The sequence below is a fragment of the Dipodomys merriami genome, unplaced genomic scaffold (genome assembly GCF_024711535.1).
Source record: "Dipodomys merriami isolate MVZ:Mamm:240054 unplaced genomic scaffold, mDipMer1.0.p SCAF_12, whole genome shotgun sequence".
NCBI lineage: Eukaryota > Metazoa > Chordata > Mammalia > Rodentia > Heteromyidae > Dipodomys > Dipodomys merriami.
Genome location: NW_027202493.1, coordinates 28939798 through 28960926, shown reverse-complemented (window position 1 = coordinate 28960926; position 21129 = coordinate 28939798). Strand labels below are relative to the sequence as shown.

General features: G+C 34.9%; 1 protein-coding gene across 2 annotated transcripts in view; it reads right to left on the bottom strand.

Moving 5' to 3' along the window:
- Positions 1–1618: 1618 nt before the first annotated feature.
- The window catches only part of Gpm6a (glycoprotein M6A), a 243866-nt gene continuing 224355 nt past the window's right edge, over positions 1619–21129 (bottom strand). For both annotated transcript variants that reach the window (XM_070016456.1, XM_070016455.1), the window contains exons 4-7: positions 13545–13698; positions 6182–6258; positions 5360–5425; positions 1619–3731 (exon numbers count right to left, since the gene is read on the bottom strand). In XM_070016456.1, the coding sequence (XP_069872557.1) occupies positions 3579–3731; positions 5360–5425; positions 6182–6258; positions 13545–13698 (450 nt within the window). In that variant the 3' untranslated portion in view covers positions 1619–3578. The remainder of the gene's footprint in view (positions 3732–5359; positions 5426–6181; positions 6259–13544; positions 13699–21129) is intronic.

Sequence of the window (21129 nt, the reverse complement as noted above, 5' to 3'; positions counted from 1 at the left end):
TAAAATGTAATTTAAATTTCATTGTGACAAGCATTATTTCAACTATTATGTTTCCTAAGTAAAATGTACTCTAAAATTGTATGCTCCTATTTGATAAGCAGACAAAATAACAAGTAAAATTTAACTTGCTTTCTGAGTAAATCTGATATTTCTAACTTTTAATACAAAAATTAAATCGATTATATTATGTTAGAGCTAATCTGCACATATGCTATTCTCTAACACACTAATTTCCTTAGTCTTAACTTTATAATTCCCCAAAGCAATGATTTTTTCTTTAAAGATAAAATGTGCTTTGATGTAGAGAAATGGACTTCTTTCCAATTTTCCAACATCATATCACAGTCATGATCAAAGGTTGAAAAGCATACACCACAGTTCCTGCCTGTCTGTGCCTTTTTTATCATTTTATTTTCTCATGCTCAGCCATGTTACAAATATGAATGGAACATTCTAGAAAATAATCAGCTCATAAACTCCAAACGGTTACTGTGAGTGTTAGGATGATGTGATGAGACCCCAGGCCTGCCTTCTTGTGATATGATTCGCCCCTTCACTCAGTGAGCCACAGTGAGTTATGTCAGCCCCAGTAGAAGCCAGGAGGAGAGAGGGGAGAGACAGAGACAGAGAAATCACCTTTTAGTAACATGTACATTAGACTATTATAATTCTGTCAACTATGTTTCTGGTATCTAACATAAATTAAAATCCTGGGTATACATGCATAGGAAAGGCATAGCACATGTAGGGGTTAATGGTAGCAGCATTTTCAGGAATACACTGAAGGTCTTGGGAGATTTCTCCTTTGATAAACAGAAACCACTGTAAGACTTTGGTTGATATCTGTACTCTTCTAAATTCATATATTTGTTATCTTGTTGTTGTGCTGAGAATTAATAAACACTGGGAAATCTGAAACAATCATTCTGTAGGATTTAGCTAGGAAATGCTTTTCATCATGACTTCAGAACTACTTTTTAAAAAATGAGACATTTTCTAGATGTCCTTTCAATGACTGCAAGTATGTCTAGTGGAACTCTAGAAAAATTTTTATATTACAAGTTATAGTGCCACCTAAGTGAACACGAAAACAATGCAATTTCTTGGGCTTGTAAAAAAGTAGTAGTTTTGTTTATAACTATATTATTACTTTAAAATTGTCATCATTTCCAGCTTGGCCATAAGAAATCAGATCCAATACAACCAGTCTAGAACTTTATTTTTTTCTTTTCAACTATTGCTCTCACCTTTTTTGTTCAGAACAAAGAAATCATTTTCCTTCCTGAATTTCATCATTCTTTTTGTCTTTCTGTGAATTGATGAAGCACTAAAGGAAACATAAAACAACAGAAATCAGACAGAAATCGAGAAAAGCCATTTGTAAAATGAAATTCCCTGCCTCGCCCACGACCCCAATCTCCACTCCTTGCCTCCCCCTCAATTCCTTCACATTCCTGCATTGAATATCCATGCATGGTGTTTCTGGTATGTTTTGGCATGTCAACTCTCCTCAACTGAATGAGATTCTGTAGAGATGGGAGATGGATCTACTGCATTTGGAAAGGATGCACACACAAAATAAAGAGAAACAAAACAAAACAAAACACACTGCAGAAACTAATAATAAGTACACAAAGTACACAAGTGTGTTTATTACATTTTGCAAGCACTTTGTTCTACATTTCAAAAACGCCACCATCAAGCTGTTGGCACATTTATGTACAAAACAGATTACTTGTAATGCCTGCTACAAAGCACTCTGTGAAAATACAAACTCTAATACCAGAAATAAAAGCCAGGAGAGTCAACATCGTTACATAAATTTAAAAGACAGTTTTAAAAATCATCACAAACCGTAAAGACACAGAACTGAAACGCTATAATATAGAATTTAAAGAAGCCCATTAATACTTTTGCTGAATATATTTAATACTGCATATATATCAGAAAAAATGTTGAACCATTAAGATAATCTAAGTGTAAAAAAAAAGCAAAGGGAACCCCCAAATTAATTAATACTACAGAATGAATAATCATGCCACAGATATAACCCCAGTAATACCCCCTACCTACTACAAGAACTTGTAAAATTACTGATGATGCATGACTAGTAGTTGTACAAAGATTGTTTCACTCAATAAATTTTATTAGAAATGTACTTACACCGAGGAAGGATTTCACAATGGTCAAATCAGTGCACAATACTATCTAGTTTTATACACTGACAAAATATCTTGTCAGGCTACATCATTTTAAAAGACACTTTTACAGCATTCTTGTAGCATTAGAAATCATCAAAAGAAGAAAGCCAAGGTTAAAACAAACACCAAATTTGGTCCAATAATACTGATTGTTTTGTCTTTAAAATTCCTCTGATACAGGTACTTCTTATAAATGAAGATGAATGAACATTCTGTTTAAATGACTTATTTGAAAAAAAAACACAAACATATCACTACACTGCTAAACAATACATTCTACAGTGGCCTCTGACCACATTTGAGAAAACTCTACAGGTAAACCAACATAGATTAGAAGCTGCAAGCAAAGCTAGTATTATATTAATGGAAGCCTTTGCAAATATATCATACACGTTTTTGAAATAGTTTACAGAGATGCAATACATTAAAACTTTTAAAGTAGGTAAAACAAGTTCGGAGGGGTTAGTGTGCTTATTTTCAATATACCACCTTCATAAAGGTAATTTTCCACATTAGCATATTAAAAGTTCCAATCCAGCCACTGCATAAGTCACATAAAGATCATTCTCCCATAGTCCATGATAGTTATTTCCATTAAAATGTCTCTACACTAAACTTGAAAAAGTAAGCCTGGTGTCACAATCTCAAAAAGGCAACTAGCCATGCATTAGCATTACTGTTTCTACATGCTCACAACGTAAATCTGAGTAATTGGAGAGAAATACCTTTAAGTACATCAGGAAAAAAAATACAATGTTAACAAAGATAAGAAGCACTTTTTTTTAACCTATCCTTATAAATTTAGAAATTGCACCGTAGGTTGATGAAAACATTAGCCAGGGCTTATGGTAATTTGGCCCCTGACCTCCACACAAGATTTCTGTCTTTCAAGAAGAGTTGTCATCTCTGCCTACTGTTCACGTAATGTACAATGGTCCCTTTGCAGGTTACCTGTAGTTAAACTAGTTACCGAAATCAAAACTAAAAAGTATAAAATGCTATTTTGTTTTCAAAACGTAAGAAAAAATGCAAAATAAAAAGTGTTATGTGTAACTCATGGGACGTGTGTAAAAAAAAACCAACATGTCTTTGCCTTTGTCCAGATTGATATCTTTTGACCTTACAGAACTAATTCGTTTGAGAAATTTTCAAAAACAAATAAAAAAGACTGGATAGGAGCTTGTAGAAGAGATCGAATTATACCAATTTAGCCAATTCGGGAAGTAAGTGCTAAACAACAAAGAATATGTAGGTGATTCATAAGCCAGCCTCCATATCATTGATGAATAGCACTTTGATTTTGTGTTTCAAAGGTTGGATGGTTGGATGGTCCTTAGTTAAACACCAATGCATTCAAATGGTAAAGAACAGGAGAATTTATGTGTATGCATTGAGTCGCTCTTTGGAGCGAGTAGAATGAATGTCATGAAGCTCTTGTTCTTCCTTCGACTTGATGTCTTCATACTTCTGCATCCGGCAGGCATCTTTCACATAAGCCCAGTTGGCGGACAGGACCATAAGGTAGTGAACCTGAGCAGAAACAAAAAAGAAATTATACTGGAGGTCTGTTCTCTGTCTAATATACTTTGTTCTCTGGAATGTTCAAATTATGTATAAAAATGTTCACAAATAAAAAGAAACAAAAATTAATAGGAACAACAGAAATATTATCTATTCCTTACTTCAATATCATATCTCTTGATCTCATTTATGTGATGTTTCTGTCTAGTCTGCCCTCATTTACCCAAGATATGAGACTAGTTTGTATGTATTTAGCTGTATTTTTATAGTCCATACTGAAAAAATATTCTCACATAGAGTTTGTGTGTTTTTGAGTGTGTCAGTGTCAGTCCTGGGACTGGAATTCAGGGTCAGAATGCTGTCCCTGAGCTTTTTGTTTGTTTATTTGTTGGTTTGCTCAAGGTTAGCTCTACCACCTGAGGGACAGCTTCACTTCCTGCTTTTTGGAGATAAGAGTCTCATGGTCTTTCCTACATGGGATGGCTTCAACATCAATCCTCAGCTCTCAGTCTGTTAAGTAGCTACAATTACAGCCATGAGTCATCATATGTTGCCAGCTTGTACAGTTTGCTGTGAATTAATAGGAGATGGTTTTGAGTGACTGGGCAAAATAAAGTATAATAAAAGAAATTCCAACATTAAATTATTAAGTTACTTTCTTATACAATGACTTGCTGTTTCCGTTAGATGTCTACAAGTTACTTTGTAATATGGATACTGCATATTTATTTAGTTAACATAACCAGAAAAGTGCTAAAAGAAGCTCCTGCTCTCTCTTGAGTCATGAAAGTCACTCAAGAAATGAAAATCCTGGTTTGACTGGAATGGATTGAGCAGTGTGACTGACTGTTTTTCTCTCTTTCCTCCCTTCCTTCTCAGGTATAAGAAAGCAATTCTGTACGTGATAGTTGATGGATGAATATGGAAGAGAAAATGAGTTGTCAGTTTTGTACTTTCTCTGAGTGTGAAAGAATGGGCAAGAAATCTTGGATTCAGAAAACTTCTATCAAGGCTCGAAGTATTTGTACATTAGTGACAGTTGGCATCCCTTGGAACCAACTAGATTCCATAGTAACTAGTGGCTTACCATAGTGACCTACTGGTAAATAAAAACCTACTGGGCTGAAGAGGAACTGCAGGACTCTGTTCCTGCTTTATGAAAATTAACTATGAAACACATGACTTGAAACTACTGATCTTAATGAAAACAAAACTCTTTCCTCCATATGTGACTCAATATAGAGTTTATGTTCTTAAATAGTAAAATTAATAGAGATGAAGAAATTGATTTTTACTCAAAACAGAAATCATTTCATATTAATAGCAACCCAGAACTTAAAATCCTAATGAATTCTTGAGATTACCTGTATTTCTCAATGGTCACAGTACTGAATGATTTCATCCTAGATATTTTTAATAGAATCTTACTCTTATCATAACTCTTATCATAATAGTAAAACTTATTTAGTTTATTTATTTTCCATTTCTTAATTTGCCAGTTATCCTTGGCCTTCCTTCTGCACTGACGAAATAAATGTATTTCGCAGGGGCCTCATATGAGACTAGATGATCATCGACATAAGCAGCTATTTGGCTATTTAAATTGTAAACCCAAGTAAAGAGTCATGTGGACTTACCATAGCAATAACCGCTGCCCCAGCTCCAGCAAGAGCCACAATGAACAAGTGGAAGGTCATGTTCAGCTGAAAGAAAACCACAAAGAACCAAAACACATCACAGAGATGTACAGAAAAAAAGTGGGACTGCCACTCTTACAAAGAGTCTGTACATCCCAAACAAAACTAAAATTTTGAAAAATTTTTTATTTTGAACCAAAATATCATCACACTATCCTTTCTCCAACCATTACTTATTTATTTGTATTTATCTATTTATTTATATGTATTTATGTATTTATTTGAAGTTTCACTTCAGGAACCACGTGGATTATATTTTTACCTTATGTTGTTCTACACATAGGCTTCAGAAACATCTTTTTGAAGCTTTATCAGTTTCTTTCAAATCCAAAGCACAAGAAACTAATTCATGGACACTGATTTTAAATAAGGCTCCGAGTCAGAATTACATTGGTAAAGGCCAGCTTCGTACCGGTGGGTCACCAAAATACTGAGATCCAGAGGCCAAGCATTTATTTAAATTGTTGCAACAGCACTATTTTCATATAATTTCCTTATAAAGATGAGACCTTAGTTGATAATGATGGATTTTACTACTAATAATAATGTAAGGCTTATCATTTCACCCTTTATTGAGATGAGTTCTCGAACAGCTGAAGTGTGTATAGTATATAGATTATCTCGTTCACAGTCATTCTCTTTTCCTTTGTATGACACCACTGTGAATAATATAGTCTCTGACAGGAAAAAGAGGTTTAACTAAATATATGATATTTCTCAAGTAGCAATACTGACAATACTAAAGACTGTGAAAACACTTACCTCGGTAGATTCACACATCCTCAGGAAATTCTCGGAGACGGTGCAGATTTTCTTTTCTTCTCCAATTGTCACAATCCCTGGAACATGTGGATGTTAACAGTTAGTATCATCACCATCTTCAAGAACCCAGAGAGAATAACTCTGGGCCATTTCATTCTCAGCATGTTTCGTTTTATGTTAGGTTATAATGGAAACATTTCTTTCCTCTAGTTTCATTGTGAATACTTGTGCGTAGAATTATGAATTCAAAATGCAATATTCTCTAATTCTGTAATTCAACACATTTTCAATCCCAATTCAATTGAGTCTAGCTAGCCTCCTCAAGCGCAGTTGTATTGAGCTCATTGCTTTGGTCTCTAATGTGATGGAGGCATACTAATTGTTTTAGTAACTATGCCCCAGGCTATGCTGAAGTCAGAATTGGAATTTGTTCAGCTGTTACACTCCTTCTGTTAGTCTGTAAAGACACACTGCCTCAACTACTACTTTACCTTCTGCTGACAATGAAAACAATACTATTAGCAACAGAAACTAATGAAAATTGCCATTTTACTGATATTGACTCCTAGCCTGTTGCTTCATGGACCAGCTATATCAAAATCATAAGCACAAGTGCTAAACACATTTATGCCCAAAAGGGAAGAATAAGAAACGAATTCTAAGCCGGGTATTGATGGCTCCTGCCTGTAATAGTAGCTACTCAGGAGGCTGAGATCTGAGGACTGCAGTTCAAAGCCAGCCCAGGGAAGGAAAATTCATGAAACTCTTATCTCCAATAAACAACCAAAAAACTGGAAGTGGTGCTATGGCTCAAGTGGTGGAGCACTATCCTTGAGCTGAAGATCTGAGGGACAGCACCCAGATCCAGAGTTCAAGCCCCATGACCGACCCCCCCCAAATGAGTTCTAAAAACATCATAGTATTTAATCTTCTCAACCAGAGTGCTCTTTATTTGATTTCAATAAGTGAGTGTGTTACACATTCTTAGCTTTAAGTTATACCATAAGCTCTTTTCTTTTTTTTTTTTTTGTCGGTCGTGGGGCTTGAACTCTGGGCTTGGGTGCTGTCCCTCAGCTCTTCAGCTCAAGGGGAGCACTCTACCACTTGAGCCACAGCGCCACTTCCGGTTTTCTGGTGGTTTATTGGAGATAGGAGTCTCACGGTCTCTCCTGCCCGGGCTGGCTTTGAACTGCGATCCTCAGATCTCAGCCTCCTGAGTAGCTAGGATTACAGGCATGAGCCACCAGCGCCCGGCTAAGCTCTTTTCTTACAGAGCAGATACTGTTCATTTCAGCTTCAACAGTTTATGGATCTCTTTTTAGTTTAAAATAAAACTGCTTTGTACAAGTACTTAATAATTTTTAAAAAGGAATAACAAAAATCAATGGCCATAAAGGCAGAGTTCCATCTGTGCCACTATTACTTTCTGACAAGATTAATCTAAGAGAAGAAAAAGGAATCCTACCCCAAGAGATCTATCTAGCAAAATCAAACCTCATGATGAAGGTCATCTTTCTCCTTAGTGATTTATCACAGACTTCATTTAAGTGAAATGTATAATATACATACATACATACACACATACATATGTGTGTATATATATATATATATATATACATATATGGAATATAGATTTCAATTTCTGGAGAAAAGTACAGGCTGGCTACACAGCTTTAACTCTTGGTAATAATATTTAAATATTGTAGACTATGTGGAATCAACAAGACAGTAAGATAGTTGAGGAATAAATGTTCCAAGTTAAGAAGTCATTCAGAAGATGAGGAATCAGACACAGATACTGAGAGAGGGAAACCAATAAGAATAGAAATATAGAACCTGAAGGCTTCACATATTGGAAACTAAATGAGGAGAGAATGATGGGGAATGATTAACTGTCTCCAGTACCGCTGATGGTCAAGAAAATGGAAATTAGATCACTGGGAGTCATTGGTGATCAAACTGCATGTTGAAAATGAAATGAAAGAAAACAAAATCATTGTTTGCTTCATGAACACTCTTTCTAGTTTTGCTACAAATCTGAATTGGGAAATGGAAAAAAAATACATGATATATATTTTGACCCACCTCCCACTCAAGACTCGTGACACATAACATAATATGTTCTTTTGAATGGAGAAGACAGGTAGATAAAGCTGTTTATTTCTAGCGTCAAATTTGTATCTGCTGTATCCTGCACAGATAATGCAGAATTCCCTGGTCATGGTTCCCTTCCTCAGAGAAACTGTGATGAATTGGGCCTCTGACCTAAGTATTTCTTCAACTTTATTTCTTGTCAAGGGTTTGTTTTCCCCTCATAATTGAGCTTTGCTGATTCTTAGTAAATATTCCTAAAATACTATTGTAAAAAGCTATGTAGAGCCTGGCACTAGTGGTTCATGCCTGTAATCCTAGCTACTTAGGAGGCTGAGATCTTAGGATCATAGTTCAAAGCCAGTCCTGGTAGGAAAGTCCATGAGACTCTAATCTCCACTCACTTGAGTAGCTCAAGTGATTAAGTGCCATTCTTGAGAAACAGAGCTCAGGGATAGTACCCAGGCCCTGACTTAAAGCATTAGGACCAGTCTGCAGGCACAAGCTGTATATAGAGAAGAAATGATACTTTATTCAGTGTTTAGGGATGGGAAGTGAGGTTAGCTTCAGCCTTAAGTACTTTGGACTCTTGGTATCCATCATAAACTCTGTGATATCTGTGATATCTGTATCAAATCTTTAGATTTTTTAACAAAGCATATTATTAAATATTGACTCTGAGTGATATTTTGGGGACAAGCTTTAAAATTTTTTGGTGTTAATATTTTGATATTAGCATTTTATGACATAAGTTTGAAGATAAGTATCCAATAAATTCTACGCCATTGTGTCATTGTGAATACATATTGCTGAAGGGTAACAAGCATCATTATAAAAGCCTTAAAATGCAAGCTAAATTATTTAATGTATTCCAAAACACAGAAAATTCTAGTATACTGTCTAAATTCCTTAACTGTGTTAAGCCTTGTTTCTGCTGTCCACAGAACTATTTGAAAATCTTATATTTATTACATGCACATGAATGTATGTATGTACACCCCTGCTAAGTATAATGTCCTTTGCATGATGAAAATTCCCATTATGCGATTTTAAGACCTGTTTCTCCTCTGAGATAAGAATTATTATCTATATGCTTTAGGGAAATTCCTTTAAGGTATTTTTTTTGCTTCATTAAGGAAATTCCTTTAAGATATGTTTTTGCATGTTGAGTTGCTTTTTGATGTGTAGTCATAAAATCTGAGTTGGTTATCATTTTGAAAAGTAGCTTCTTTTCTGATATCATGATAACAACGTGAATATATTATATATACATATATCTTTAGAAGGTTCTGTTTGGCTTCATATTATCTGTATATCAAGGAGATAGTTATAGCAATCAATTTTAAAACAAAGGAGAAAACCTTAATTACTTGTAAATACTGCATGAACTCTTCTCCCACCCCCATAGAAGCAGTCTTAACACCCACGTTCTAAACACTGGTCAGAATACAGCCCAAGTATGTATCCTTTCACCCTTGTTAGAGCATGAATTTTTTTCTTTTCTTTTTCATAAATAAATGCTAAATTTTCATTAAAATATATTGGCTGTAAATTAAATGATTTCTCTCTTTTAAGCATTTTTTTATCATCTTTAAGTAGTTGGACAAAGGATGTACTGTTGAACAACACAGTTTAGGAACACAATACATCTTGATCATTGTCCTCCACTTCAACATTCTCACTCCTATTTTGCCCTTACTTTTCTTTATTTTGTGATCTATACAAGGAATTCTTGACTGAATTCTCTCCCTCACTCCCCCTTCTGAGTTATTAGCTACCATTGAATTACATTATTTTTAAGTTGATGTTATAGCTAAATAAAGTCTTGTAACTTGGGATGGACAAATGAATTTTGCCTTGTGATAGTTGGGCATTTTAATGGTAAGAACCTGGAGTGTGGTGGGCAGAAATGAGTCTTTCAAAGACACTCACATCTCAACACAAAGAGGATTTAAGATTAGAACATAAGGGAGGGACAATGTTGCTGGCTTAGAGGGGAAATGTCTACAAGTAAGATAAATGCAGAGGCTCATAGTGACTGTGGGAATCTACTTTGGCATCAGAAAATGTATTCATTCAAATTGCCTGTAGCAGATAACCACAATTTTATTAAATAGAAACAACACAAATACATTCTAGAAGACAGAAGACTAATCAGGGGCTCCTGTACCCCTTCTAGAGGCTCTTTCCTTTTCCAGAAAAGGAACATTTCTCACATTTACTGGCTCTTCGTCCTTTTCTCCATCACCAAAGCTAGCCACCTGCATGTTCTTGTGTCTGTTTACTGTGGTTCATTGACTTCTGACCAACACTCTTGACTTTCTTCTTTACTTTTAAAGACAATTGTAATTCCATTATGCCCATAATCCAGGATAATAATCTTTCTATTTTAAGAAGAGGCGATAAGCGACCTTAGTTCCATCTGTAACCTGTAATTAGCCATGGACACCCAATGTCTCATTTTCCTACACTCCAAGATTTGGGAGGGCTAGACATTTGAGATGCACACTAATCCCATTCTCAATGCAGGAATAGTGACTGGGATATAATGGAAAACATCTTTCCTTTTTTCCCTAAAAATTATACTGGAAAGTCATTAAAGAATTGCATTTCAATAGAGATACTTAGCAGCCTCCAGGGAGATGCTAGGAAGCTATAGCTAAATCTATTTCTATTAGACAGCTGAATTTGTTTGATATAAAGTTCTATAAAGTCCCTTTATAGAACTCCTCCACTTGCAAACATATTCTATGTGCAAAATATGCTCTTTGGGATATCCTAAACCCTTAGTGTATTGAAAATGAACAGAACATTTAGGAAAGCAAAAGGAAAGCAGTTGAAAACTAAATCTTCTTATCTTTTCCAGATAATTGTTTTTCCACTCTTAAAGGTGAAATAAATTAGAGGAAAAATTAACAAGTATTCTCCTGGAAATTTTCTTTTCATTGTCTAAAATCTGACTTGATAAGATTAAAGAGCTTACAAATATCTACTCACCTGTTTTTGTCTGCCACAACAGAGGGGAATGAGACATTTCTAGTCCAAAGATCATGAACCGGCCTGTCAGATATTCTTGAAAATACATTCACAGGAAAGACATTCCACCCTTGTTCTATTCCATGAGACATTTTCCTAAGAGGAATTGAGGCTCTAGCAGTAGAATTCAACATTTTAACAATAATAGCCTCAATGTGTCATAGTTAAATTTGAATTTCAGACACAGCACAAAGAGTTCCAATATAAGTATGTCTCATGCAATATTTGTAACCCTACTGGCAGTAATTTACTTTTTTATGTTAAGTTTAATTTCACAAGGTGTCTCGTACATTACCTGTTAATCCAGAGAACATAGTCACATCTTTTCTTTTCTTTTTCAATTTAATTTTTAAATTAGCAGAATAAATAAAGACATTGAGGGGAGACTTGGAGACTGAGCCTAGGAAGCCAGAGCCACTCTTCTGGAGTGCCCTCTAGTAGTCGTTTCAGTAGCTCCCCTTTCTTAAGTTTACAAGGCCCTTGATTGTTAAAGGTAAACTCTAATTTATCAGTGGAAAGAACAGTCCATATTTTCTCCTGTCAAGCACTTCATGCACAGGGCATATTGTTCTGTTTTTAATCTGGATGAAAAAAGGGGTTCCAGATGATCATCTGCTACGATGGTGTGGGGAACCAACCTTTTGGAGCACTCAGTCTATAGTGTACCCCAGGGCCAGCAGGTCTGTAGACAAGTTTTAGTAAAATGTTTATACATTGCTGAACTATGAGAAAGCTTCATTAGAGAAAAAAATATTTAGAGTATCCTTGGATGTTAGTAGTTTGTCTTTTAATGGCTGCTCAATGCATAAACAAATCCATTTGCCTATGTAGAGTTGCATAACTTTAATAAATTTTATATATCTCATACTTATGCAATTGATGAAATAGAATCTCAGATAAATGAACTGAAATGACACTCTATCTTTCTACTCTTCCAGTTGATGCTTGATTCAACATGGGAGACTTAAGAGTAAGAGCCCAGACTGTGAAGCAAGGCTGCTTGTGTTTGGATCCTGGCTCAGTCCGTTCCAAGCTGTGAAACTCTGGAGTAGTTGAAGTTCTTGTGCCTCAATTTTCTCATTTATGAAAGAAGTTAACCATATGGGCCACCAGACTGAGCTGTGGAAACTGAATAATTTAACATGAAGACCTGAAAGCAGTAAATGATTGTCACAACACTCGAAGGAATTAGGGTATGAGAATTAGAAAAAAATGGAGGATATAAGGGATTATGTGACTATACCTGCTCAAAAATGTCTTTTGGATAAAGGGTGAGACATCCAGAAGAAAATATGTTCATCCTTATGTTAATGTTTATAGGATTTATCTATTTATGCATTTTTAAAAGCTTCCTCTCTCAAGGAGAGCATGATAAAGCTCAGATGCTTAGGCTTTCTATTTCTTTAGTTAACATTATAAATATAAATATTATACAATTTATATAAACATAAATATAAAAACTATAAATGTTAATATCATGTATGAATAAATTGTGATTATTCTTACATATAGGGTTAGGCTTAAATATAACTAAACAGAGTGGAGCTATAACTCAGTGTTGGAGTACTTGTTTTGCATGCATAAGACCCTGGGTCTCATCCCAGACAGCACACACACACACACACACACACACACACACACACACACACACACACACACACACACCCTTACAGAGAAGCCTTTTGCTTGTTTATAGTAGCATTTTTCCTATGTCATTATTTGTTTTGGTTATTTCTTGTTATTTACTTTTAAATTTAATTTAATTGTCAAAGTGATGCATAGATTATTTTTAAATGTGGTATAACTTTTCCCATTGGAAGATGACAATGTGTCATGACATGTGTTTCCTGGATGATGTTCATCCTAGACAGCTCCACTGTTCAGTCTGTCATGGTAAAATGTGAGTAGGAGGTGACATCAAATCAAGTTTGAGAAGGGGCAGGAAATCTAGAGATGTGGCCACAGTTTTAACCTACTAATTCCAGGAAATGCAATTTGAAAGTCTATTCAAATGTACAGGAATACATAAGCATTTTGAGAACAAATCCACTGGTTTTGGAAATCCTGCTTATTTGAATCTACTGCTGAACATCTTACAAATGTACACCCTAGTAAATGTATCACTGTGGTCGTTGTAATGATGTTGGCCAAGAGATGTATACTATGCTGTAGGCACTTATTTCATGATAGAGTATGAAGTTATATTTGTTACGCTTAAAATCCAGCATCTACCTACCAAACTGACGAAGGTCCAAGCAGAGATTTGCTCCCTCCACTAAAGTGGTGTTCCGGCAGATGGTCCACAGATTGAAGTACATGTATACTGGCAGAGAGCTGAACGCCGTAACTCCCAGCCAGGCCAACATGAAAAGGTACGTCAGCATAATAAACTACAACAGAGAAAAAGAGAGGAAAAAATACATCATCTACTGAAAAGGAAGCATTCATTATTTAGCCTGTAAACTCAGTATATTAAGGTTTTAGAGTCCTGGCGCATAAACAATAATTGCCACAGGATTCAGCCATTGTAACACCAGGGTTCGACAAATGTAATCCTTTAGGTGTAAAACCTGCTGGAATCTATGATTTTGGAAGAGGTTCTATAGCTAAAATGGGGGGATAAAACCATTTATATTTTATACTTTTTAAATATGTTTTTATTGGACATATACTGTACAGAGGGGTTACAGTTACACAAGAAGGTAATGAGTAAATTTCCTATCAAGCATTATTGCCTCCTCCTTTTATTCGTGTATTTATTTTGTAGATCTCGTTTCAATTTTTTTTAAAGTTTGGAAGACTGGAGCAAAATGTACTCATTATCTTGCCCATGTAATTGTAACCCCTCTGTACAGTATTTTCACAATAAAAAAATAAATAAAAATTTTTAAAAAAGGAGAACTTCTATTGCCAAAACAAAGACATAATAGGTTGTCAGTCAATTTGTATTGCAGCTAAACCATTTCAAATCATAAATATGTAAGCTATTTAATCATCCCATTATTAGCTTTACTATTATGGAGATTCTGAAATCATATTAGTAAATAATATGATTGTATACTTATATTCCTTTTTAATATCTTTGTGAATTTGAAAGCTCTTATTCTACAAATGTTAATTTCACTTTTAACATAAAACCTAGTAAATATCATGTTACTTTTAAAATCGGCTTTGTACCTTATTTCTGAAACCATTTAAAAATGTTTATAAAAGTTAATTAAAATAAGTTTGTATTTCCTCAATAAAACTGGATAAGAGAATTGGGTTCAAGATAAATTCATTCAGGATAAATTTTAGGTTAAGCATGGTAGAGATGCCATCTAATTCGATATTTTGGTGCCTCTGTTAGTAGGTAGATGTAAGATAACAAATAGGAAAATCTCTACAATATAAATCTTTGACACTAAAAGCTGCAGCTATAGCTATTTGGTGCTTCTGAATTTAAACAGCATTTTTCTAGAAGAGTGAATAGAAGTATTCAGGCTTAAGTTCAGCAGTTCAAGTGTATATCACATTTTTAAATGACACTTTAATACATAATAAATGCACCAAATCTAATTAAATACATTATTCAAACAATATTTTGCTGGTTAATCATGTCTAAATTTTATTCCTTGATTCAGACAAAATCTTGAGACAATTTAATAGTGGCCATAATGTCTACTAAAATAGAACTTTGAAAAATAGTGAAATTGGTTGCTGTGTCATGATTGAGTTAATGCATCTATATAGCAGTCCTTCTGACAAGGATTATCAGAATTAATGAAGACAAAGAATTCATGTACTTTTATGAAGAGGTTGTCTATAAAGCCAATAAGAATCAAAATCAAACTTGCTAAAAACTCAGAATCTAATTAAATATGTGCTTTCTTTTCTTTAATGTGTTTATCTTTAAGTAGTTGTACAATGGAGTTGCCATTCAACAAAGCAGTTTATAAATACCATGCATCTTGACCAATGTCACCCCTTTCAATGTTCTCTCCCATCCCAATGGACCCTTTCCCTCACTTTTCTTAAGTTTTAGGTTCTGTTGTAAACTTTTTTGCCATTTGAACCAAGCAGTTTTGTGCACAATTAATCGGTGTCATCCCTTCAACATCTTAACCCCCATTTGACCCTTATAGTTCTCCATTGCATATAGTTCTTCATTGCATTCTCCTGGCTCCCTCCTTGCTTCTACCACGCCCCTTGCTTTCATCCTCCCTCTTGTAAGTATCCATTTCCTAGTACTTATTTTGTTGGATTTTATCTTCATCTTCCTAAAGAATTATACCATTTGAGCTCTCCATACAGTCTATTATACTTCAGTTAGTTCATTTGTAACTACTTAGGTAGGAACCAATGTGTTTACTTGTAGATTTTTTATCGGCATACTCTAGTGACCACAAATGAGGGAAACCATGTGCTTTCTAATAAATGGTCTTATCTGATCTCAAACACAGCATCCACATTTTCTCTAGTATAAAATAAGAATAAATGGAGGAAGTCTGGTGAGCCTATCCCAATTCCAGTATAGTCTCTTAACTATCATTTGGTGGACATATTTAAACCTTACACATGAGTAATGAGACAAAACTTGGCTTAAAAAATTAGAAAATAAAACTCGAATATAAAAATTATAACTATCTTTAAAAGGCCACTTGGCATTTTGATAGTATTATTAAAATTTATATTACTTTTAAAATGATTTCATCTTCCTTTGCAAATACATAGGATTGATGTACTTCAATACTTATTGTAGACTTATGGTAGGGTTTCGTTCATATAAATTAAGAACACTTTGTGTATATGTTAACGATTCATTCTATGTGGGAATGGAGCCAAGGGTGGGTCTTGAAACACACATGAGCCGTTGTTTAACCTTTTGTTGTTATCTACTAGAAGAAAACCAACAATCTTTCCCATGTGGTCTTTCTCCTCTCTCCTTCTTGGAAAGGTTCATTCATCAATGAGGCTCACTGAGTTGTGTGATGGAGGGCGGGGTCAGCTAAGAGTTGCTGTCTTCTCAACAACTTTCCTATCCTCTCATAGCACAGTTTCCAGAGTCCAGGCAAGGGAAGAAAGCTGTGGTAAGCCTCAAAACAGGGATGAACAGATTACCAATGGCAAAACCATCACCTCTAACAAAATAATTCATTCTGTTGTGCAAGTTATATTCCATAATTTGTGTTTTGTTTCGAATATGTAAGAGATAAAGATCTATTTTCGTTTGCATCATTTCATCAGGACATGCACCTTGCTGTCCAAACAAAAATCTCTTGTCACTATTGTTCTTCAGGGTTTTTTTTCCTTACTAAAAATAAATTTGTCGAGTGCCTACCATATGTTGGCCTTAACTGAATGTAATTGTGATAGATAGTTTATTTGACATGATATATAATTCCAGTTTTAGTGTCATCTTGGATATTTGAATCAAGCTTAGAAATTTACTACAAAAATTTCAATAGAACTACAAGAGGGAAGGCTTCCATATCCTTTGGGTGAAGACCATGTATTATTGTTCCTTGATTATGCAGCTAGAAAGACTCCATGTGTTTTACTTGAATATTCAACTTGTAACAGGTAATTCTTTTCTTCATATGAACTCCCCTAAACGTATTTAGGATTGAAGAACATCACACATTCGCCAGTGAGTTGCTATGGAACTTAGTAGGTGTGTGTGATTTGAAGGCAGCAACAATGATAAAAACAATCCAGCTGACTGACTCCAAATAATCTCTGAGTGTAGGAATTAATTAATTTCCTAACTGCTGGAATAAAAAACAACCACTCACTGAATTATTTTTGTAAGTTCCCTTTCTTAGGTATTAATATAAAAATAGTTTCCAAAAATCTTAGCCCAGAACCCTGTATTTGACAATGACATATATTAGGTTTTGTTATATTTAAATAATTGCGCAAAGGAGTTACCCCACAGTATCTTCTCATTTGAAATGGATTGAAAGCTTATTGGTATACTCGGGATTTTACTGTAAGAGCATCTTAACAAATCTCTTCTCTTTTTTGGTGGGGCTTGAACTCTGGGATTGGGCGCTGTCCCTGCGTTCTTTACCTCCAGACGCTCACTCTACCGCTTAGGCCACAGCCCACTTCCGGTTTTCTAAGTGCTTGTTTGGAGATAAGAATCTCACGGCCTTTCCTGCCTACGCTGGTTTTGAACCAAAAAAATCCTCAGATCTCAGCCTCCTGAATAGCTAGGATTACAAGCGTGAGCCACAGGCGCTCAGCCTAATGTCTTTACATTTTAACAAAAGCAAAAACAGCTCAGTTTAAAGATCCTCTGATCACCAATTTTTACTGACAGATGCTCACAGAAAGGAAGCTTCTCATATGGATTCTCCAGCACACTCACGTATAGTTCAGGCAAGGAATCAGAAAGAAAGATTTTAGGCCTTTCCTGTGCCAATTACATCATTATTTGAAAACCTCTTAGGGTGATCTAATGGGCACCCCATAGTAAGTAAGAGCATCTGACTGAGGATGAGAAAGATCTCATGAGTATACTTGGTGCGTGGCTTTCCTTTATCTTCATTTTCAGCTTCTACTGTATGGTACTTGCATTATTTTTACAAATGAGATGATAATCCAGAAAAACTTGGTAATATTGTTCCACTAGCTAAAATAATGGATAATTGGGCTCCTGAACATAAACCAATTTGTGGATCAAAGGTGGCACTATTAAAAAGTAGAGTTCTATTTGCTATGGGGATTAACATTGTTCAATGTTTAACCACATCTCTGGCTTAACAAAGTACAGTTTTAATATAATACATTGCATAATATTTGGATCAGGCTTGTTAGCATATTCATCACCTCAAATGTCAATCATTTTTGTGGTGAGGTAATTTTAAATTTATTCTCAGTGCTTTTGATATGTACAATAGCCTATGATTTACTCTGTTTACCAAATGGTATGTGTGAGAACATGCAGCATTTTCCTTTGCCCCTTTAATTCACCTCGCATCATGTTCTACAGGGCCATTCATGTTGTACCAAATACTTTCATGTTCTTTCTTTTTAAAGGCTGAATAGTATTTAATCCAATCCAATTCAATCAGTCAGTAAAAGGAAAACAAAGCTGAGAGTTTTCTTATCTATTCATCCATTGATGGCTACAGGTGAGTTGCATAATTTGGCTCCTGTATCTATACACTGATTGCAAACATTCTGGATAAATACACGGAAGTGAGATTGATGAATCTCTTAATGATTTTGTTTAGTTTTATGGGACATCCCATTCAAATTTCCCTAGTGGGCCTTCTAATAAGTTCAATATGGCTATTTTCCAATAGAACTATTTTGCTTAGAAGAAACTGAATTTAGATAAAGTCTCATGGAACATTTTTGTTTTTCTTTTCTTTTTAAATAAAAGTATTTTAGACAGCCTTGATGTCATGAAAAAGACATTTATTTTCTGTAATCTCATCCCCATAACTCAAGATCTACCTAAGTCTAATCATGAGAAGTATAACTTATAAATTACAATAAAACTCATTTACAAAATGGCTGGCTAATACTCAAAAGTCAAGGTCATCACAAGCAAGAACCATCTTAGAAAATGTCAAAAGTGCACAGCCTATAGGCTAAATTCTGAATAGAACACTGAAATAGAAAAAAAGTAAACACTGGACTAAGTAAAAAGAAAATAAGTAAAGCCTTGGACTTCAATTAATAAAAATATATAAATATTGACTCATTAAATTTGACAAGTGTACCATATAATGTAAGATACTGAAAAGACAGGAAACTGGGTTTGTAAATATAGGAACTGTAATCCATCTTTACCTTTCTGTACTACTATTTCAAATTGAAATATTTACTTTAAAAGTTACTTTAGGATTATAATAACAAATAAAAAACAAATCGTTTAAACAGGGATACAGGTTGACCCATTGCAACAATGAGATGTACAAGACGGTATGTCAAAAAACGAACTTTACAATTTAGGTGGGGTATGGGGGAGTGTAGTTGTAGAGATGGGAGGGAAGGGATGGTAGGGGAAAAACAAAGGAGGAGACAACAATGCTTGATAAGAAATGTATTCATTACTTTGCTCATGTAACTGTAACCCCTCCTCTGTACAGTATTCTCACAATAAAAAGCTTATTTAAAAAATAAGATAAATATTAAGTATGATAAATGATAAGACAATGGATCTTATATTGATCTGATATGTAGATATGTCTAAGGAAAATTAAAATGCCACTGAGTATGAAAGATTTTTCTTAATGTTTGGCAAGGACTATATTGTAACTTGAATAATAAGAATAAAAAAAATGCTGGCTAACACAGAAGCTTTATATTTTGTAATGCATTATCTTTGCATCATCAATATCACCTCAAGGGACTAATCAAAACTTTCTATCTAGTTTTGTCATTAGAAAAGGAAAAGAATGAAAATTTCCATTTATTTCTTCTTAATGTTTGTGTGTCAGATGCTTAATATATCACCCAATAGAATGAGGTTCGTCTGTTCTTGTATTTACAGGGTTCAGTTTTGAGCCATATGTGAGATCTACTTCAGTTACTTATACCATATAAAATCTTGGTTCTTTCTTCCTCAATTAACACTTTTTAAAAAAAAATTAAATTTTTTTGGTCCTGGGCTTGAACTCTAGACCTGCTGTTCCTGAGCCTCTCTGTGCTCAAGACTAGTGCTCTACCACTTGAACCACAGCACCATTTCTGGCTTTTTCTGAGGAGTTTATTGGAGATAAGATTCTCACGGACTTTCCTGCCCGGGCTAGTTTCAAACCCTGAACTTCAGATCTCAGCCTCCTGAGTAGCGAGGATTACAGGCACTCAGCTTTAATTCACACTTTTTGCAACAACTTTAAACATTATCACCCTTTGTGAAACAGTCTCTATCCCTCCTCCCCATTTTATTATCCTAATGGGACAGCAGAGTCTTCATGTTTGATTTGGTGTATTTGAAAGAGAGGTAAGGTCTTATATTTGCAGACAGTCTTGGCAGTCTGGGTTGAAATTGTTTATTGGTTTGTAGGTGTGTTAATTTTTTAAGACTAAATGTTAGGGACAGTCTAGAATGCAGTGTTCCTTGATGACAACTTTGTTTATGAATATGCGGTGAGATTTCCTACAGGTAGTCATCAAGAGAGAGATCTTAGAATGTTAAGGTCTTCCATGTTCTGCAGATAATCCTTGTATTGGTAAAAGAGTCAATTTATGATTGTGGATGAGAAAAGATCAAAATGGCAGCTTATCAGCAATGGAGCTTTCTAGTTCCTAGTGTATAATCTTACTAAGATGCAAAAAAGAAAGTGGCTGGGAGTTACAAGAAAAAAAAATCCCTAAAGAAGCAGGTTTGTCTTACACTAATAAGAGTAACCGCTTCATTTTGTTACTTTTAAACTATGTATGGCATGATGCTGTCTGTATAATAAGACATTGTTTATGGGTTGAACTGCATCATCCCCAAATTTGCAAGATGAAATTTACCTGTACTATCTCAGAAAGTAGCCTTATTTGAAGACAAGGTCATTACAAAAGTAAGCAAGCTGAACTGGGAAGGTGGCTTAGTGGTAGAGTGCTTGCCTAGCATGCATGAAGCCCTGGGTTTGATTCCTCAGTACCACATAAACAGAAAAAGCTGCAAGGGGTGCTGTGGCTCAAGTGAGCAAAAGAAACTCAGCAACAGTACCCAGGCCCTGAGTTCAAGCCCTGGGACTTGAAAAAAAAAGGGAAAAAAAAGTAAGGAAGCAAAAAATGAGGCCCACCATGCTAGGCCAGGATGATGTGTGTCTTTCTGAAAGGAAACACAAAGGAACAGGCTATTCAGAAAAGAAAATATGTACCCTAAG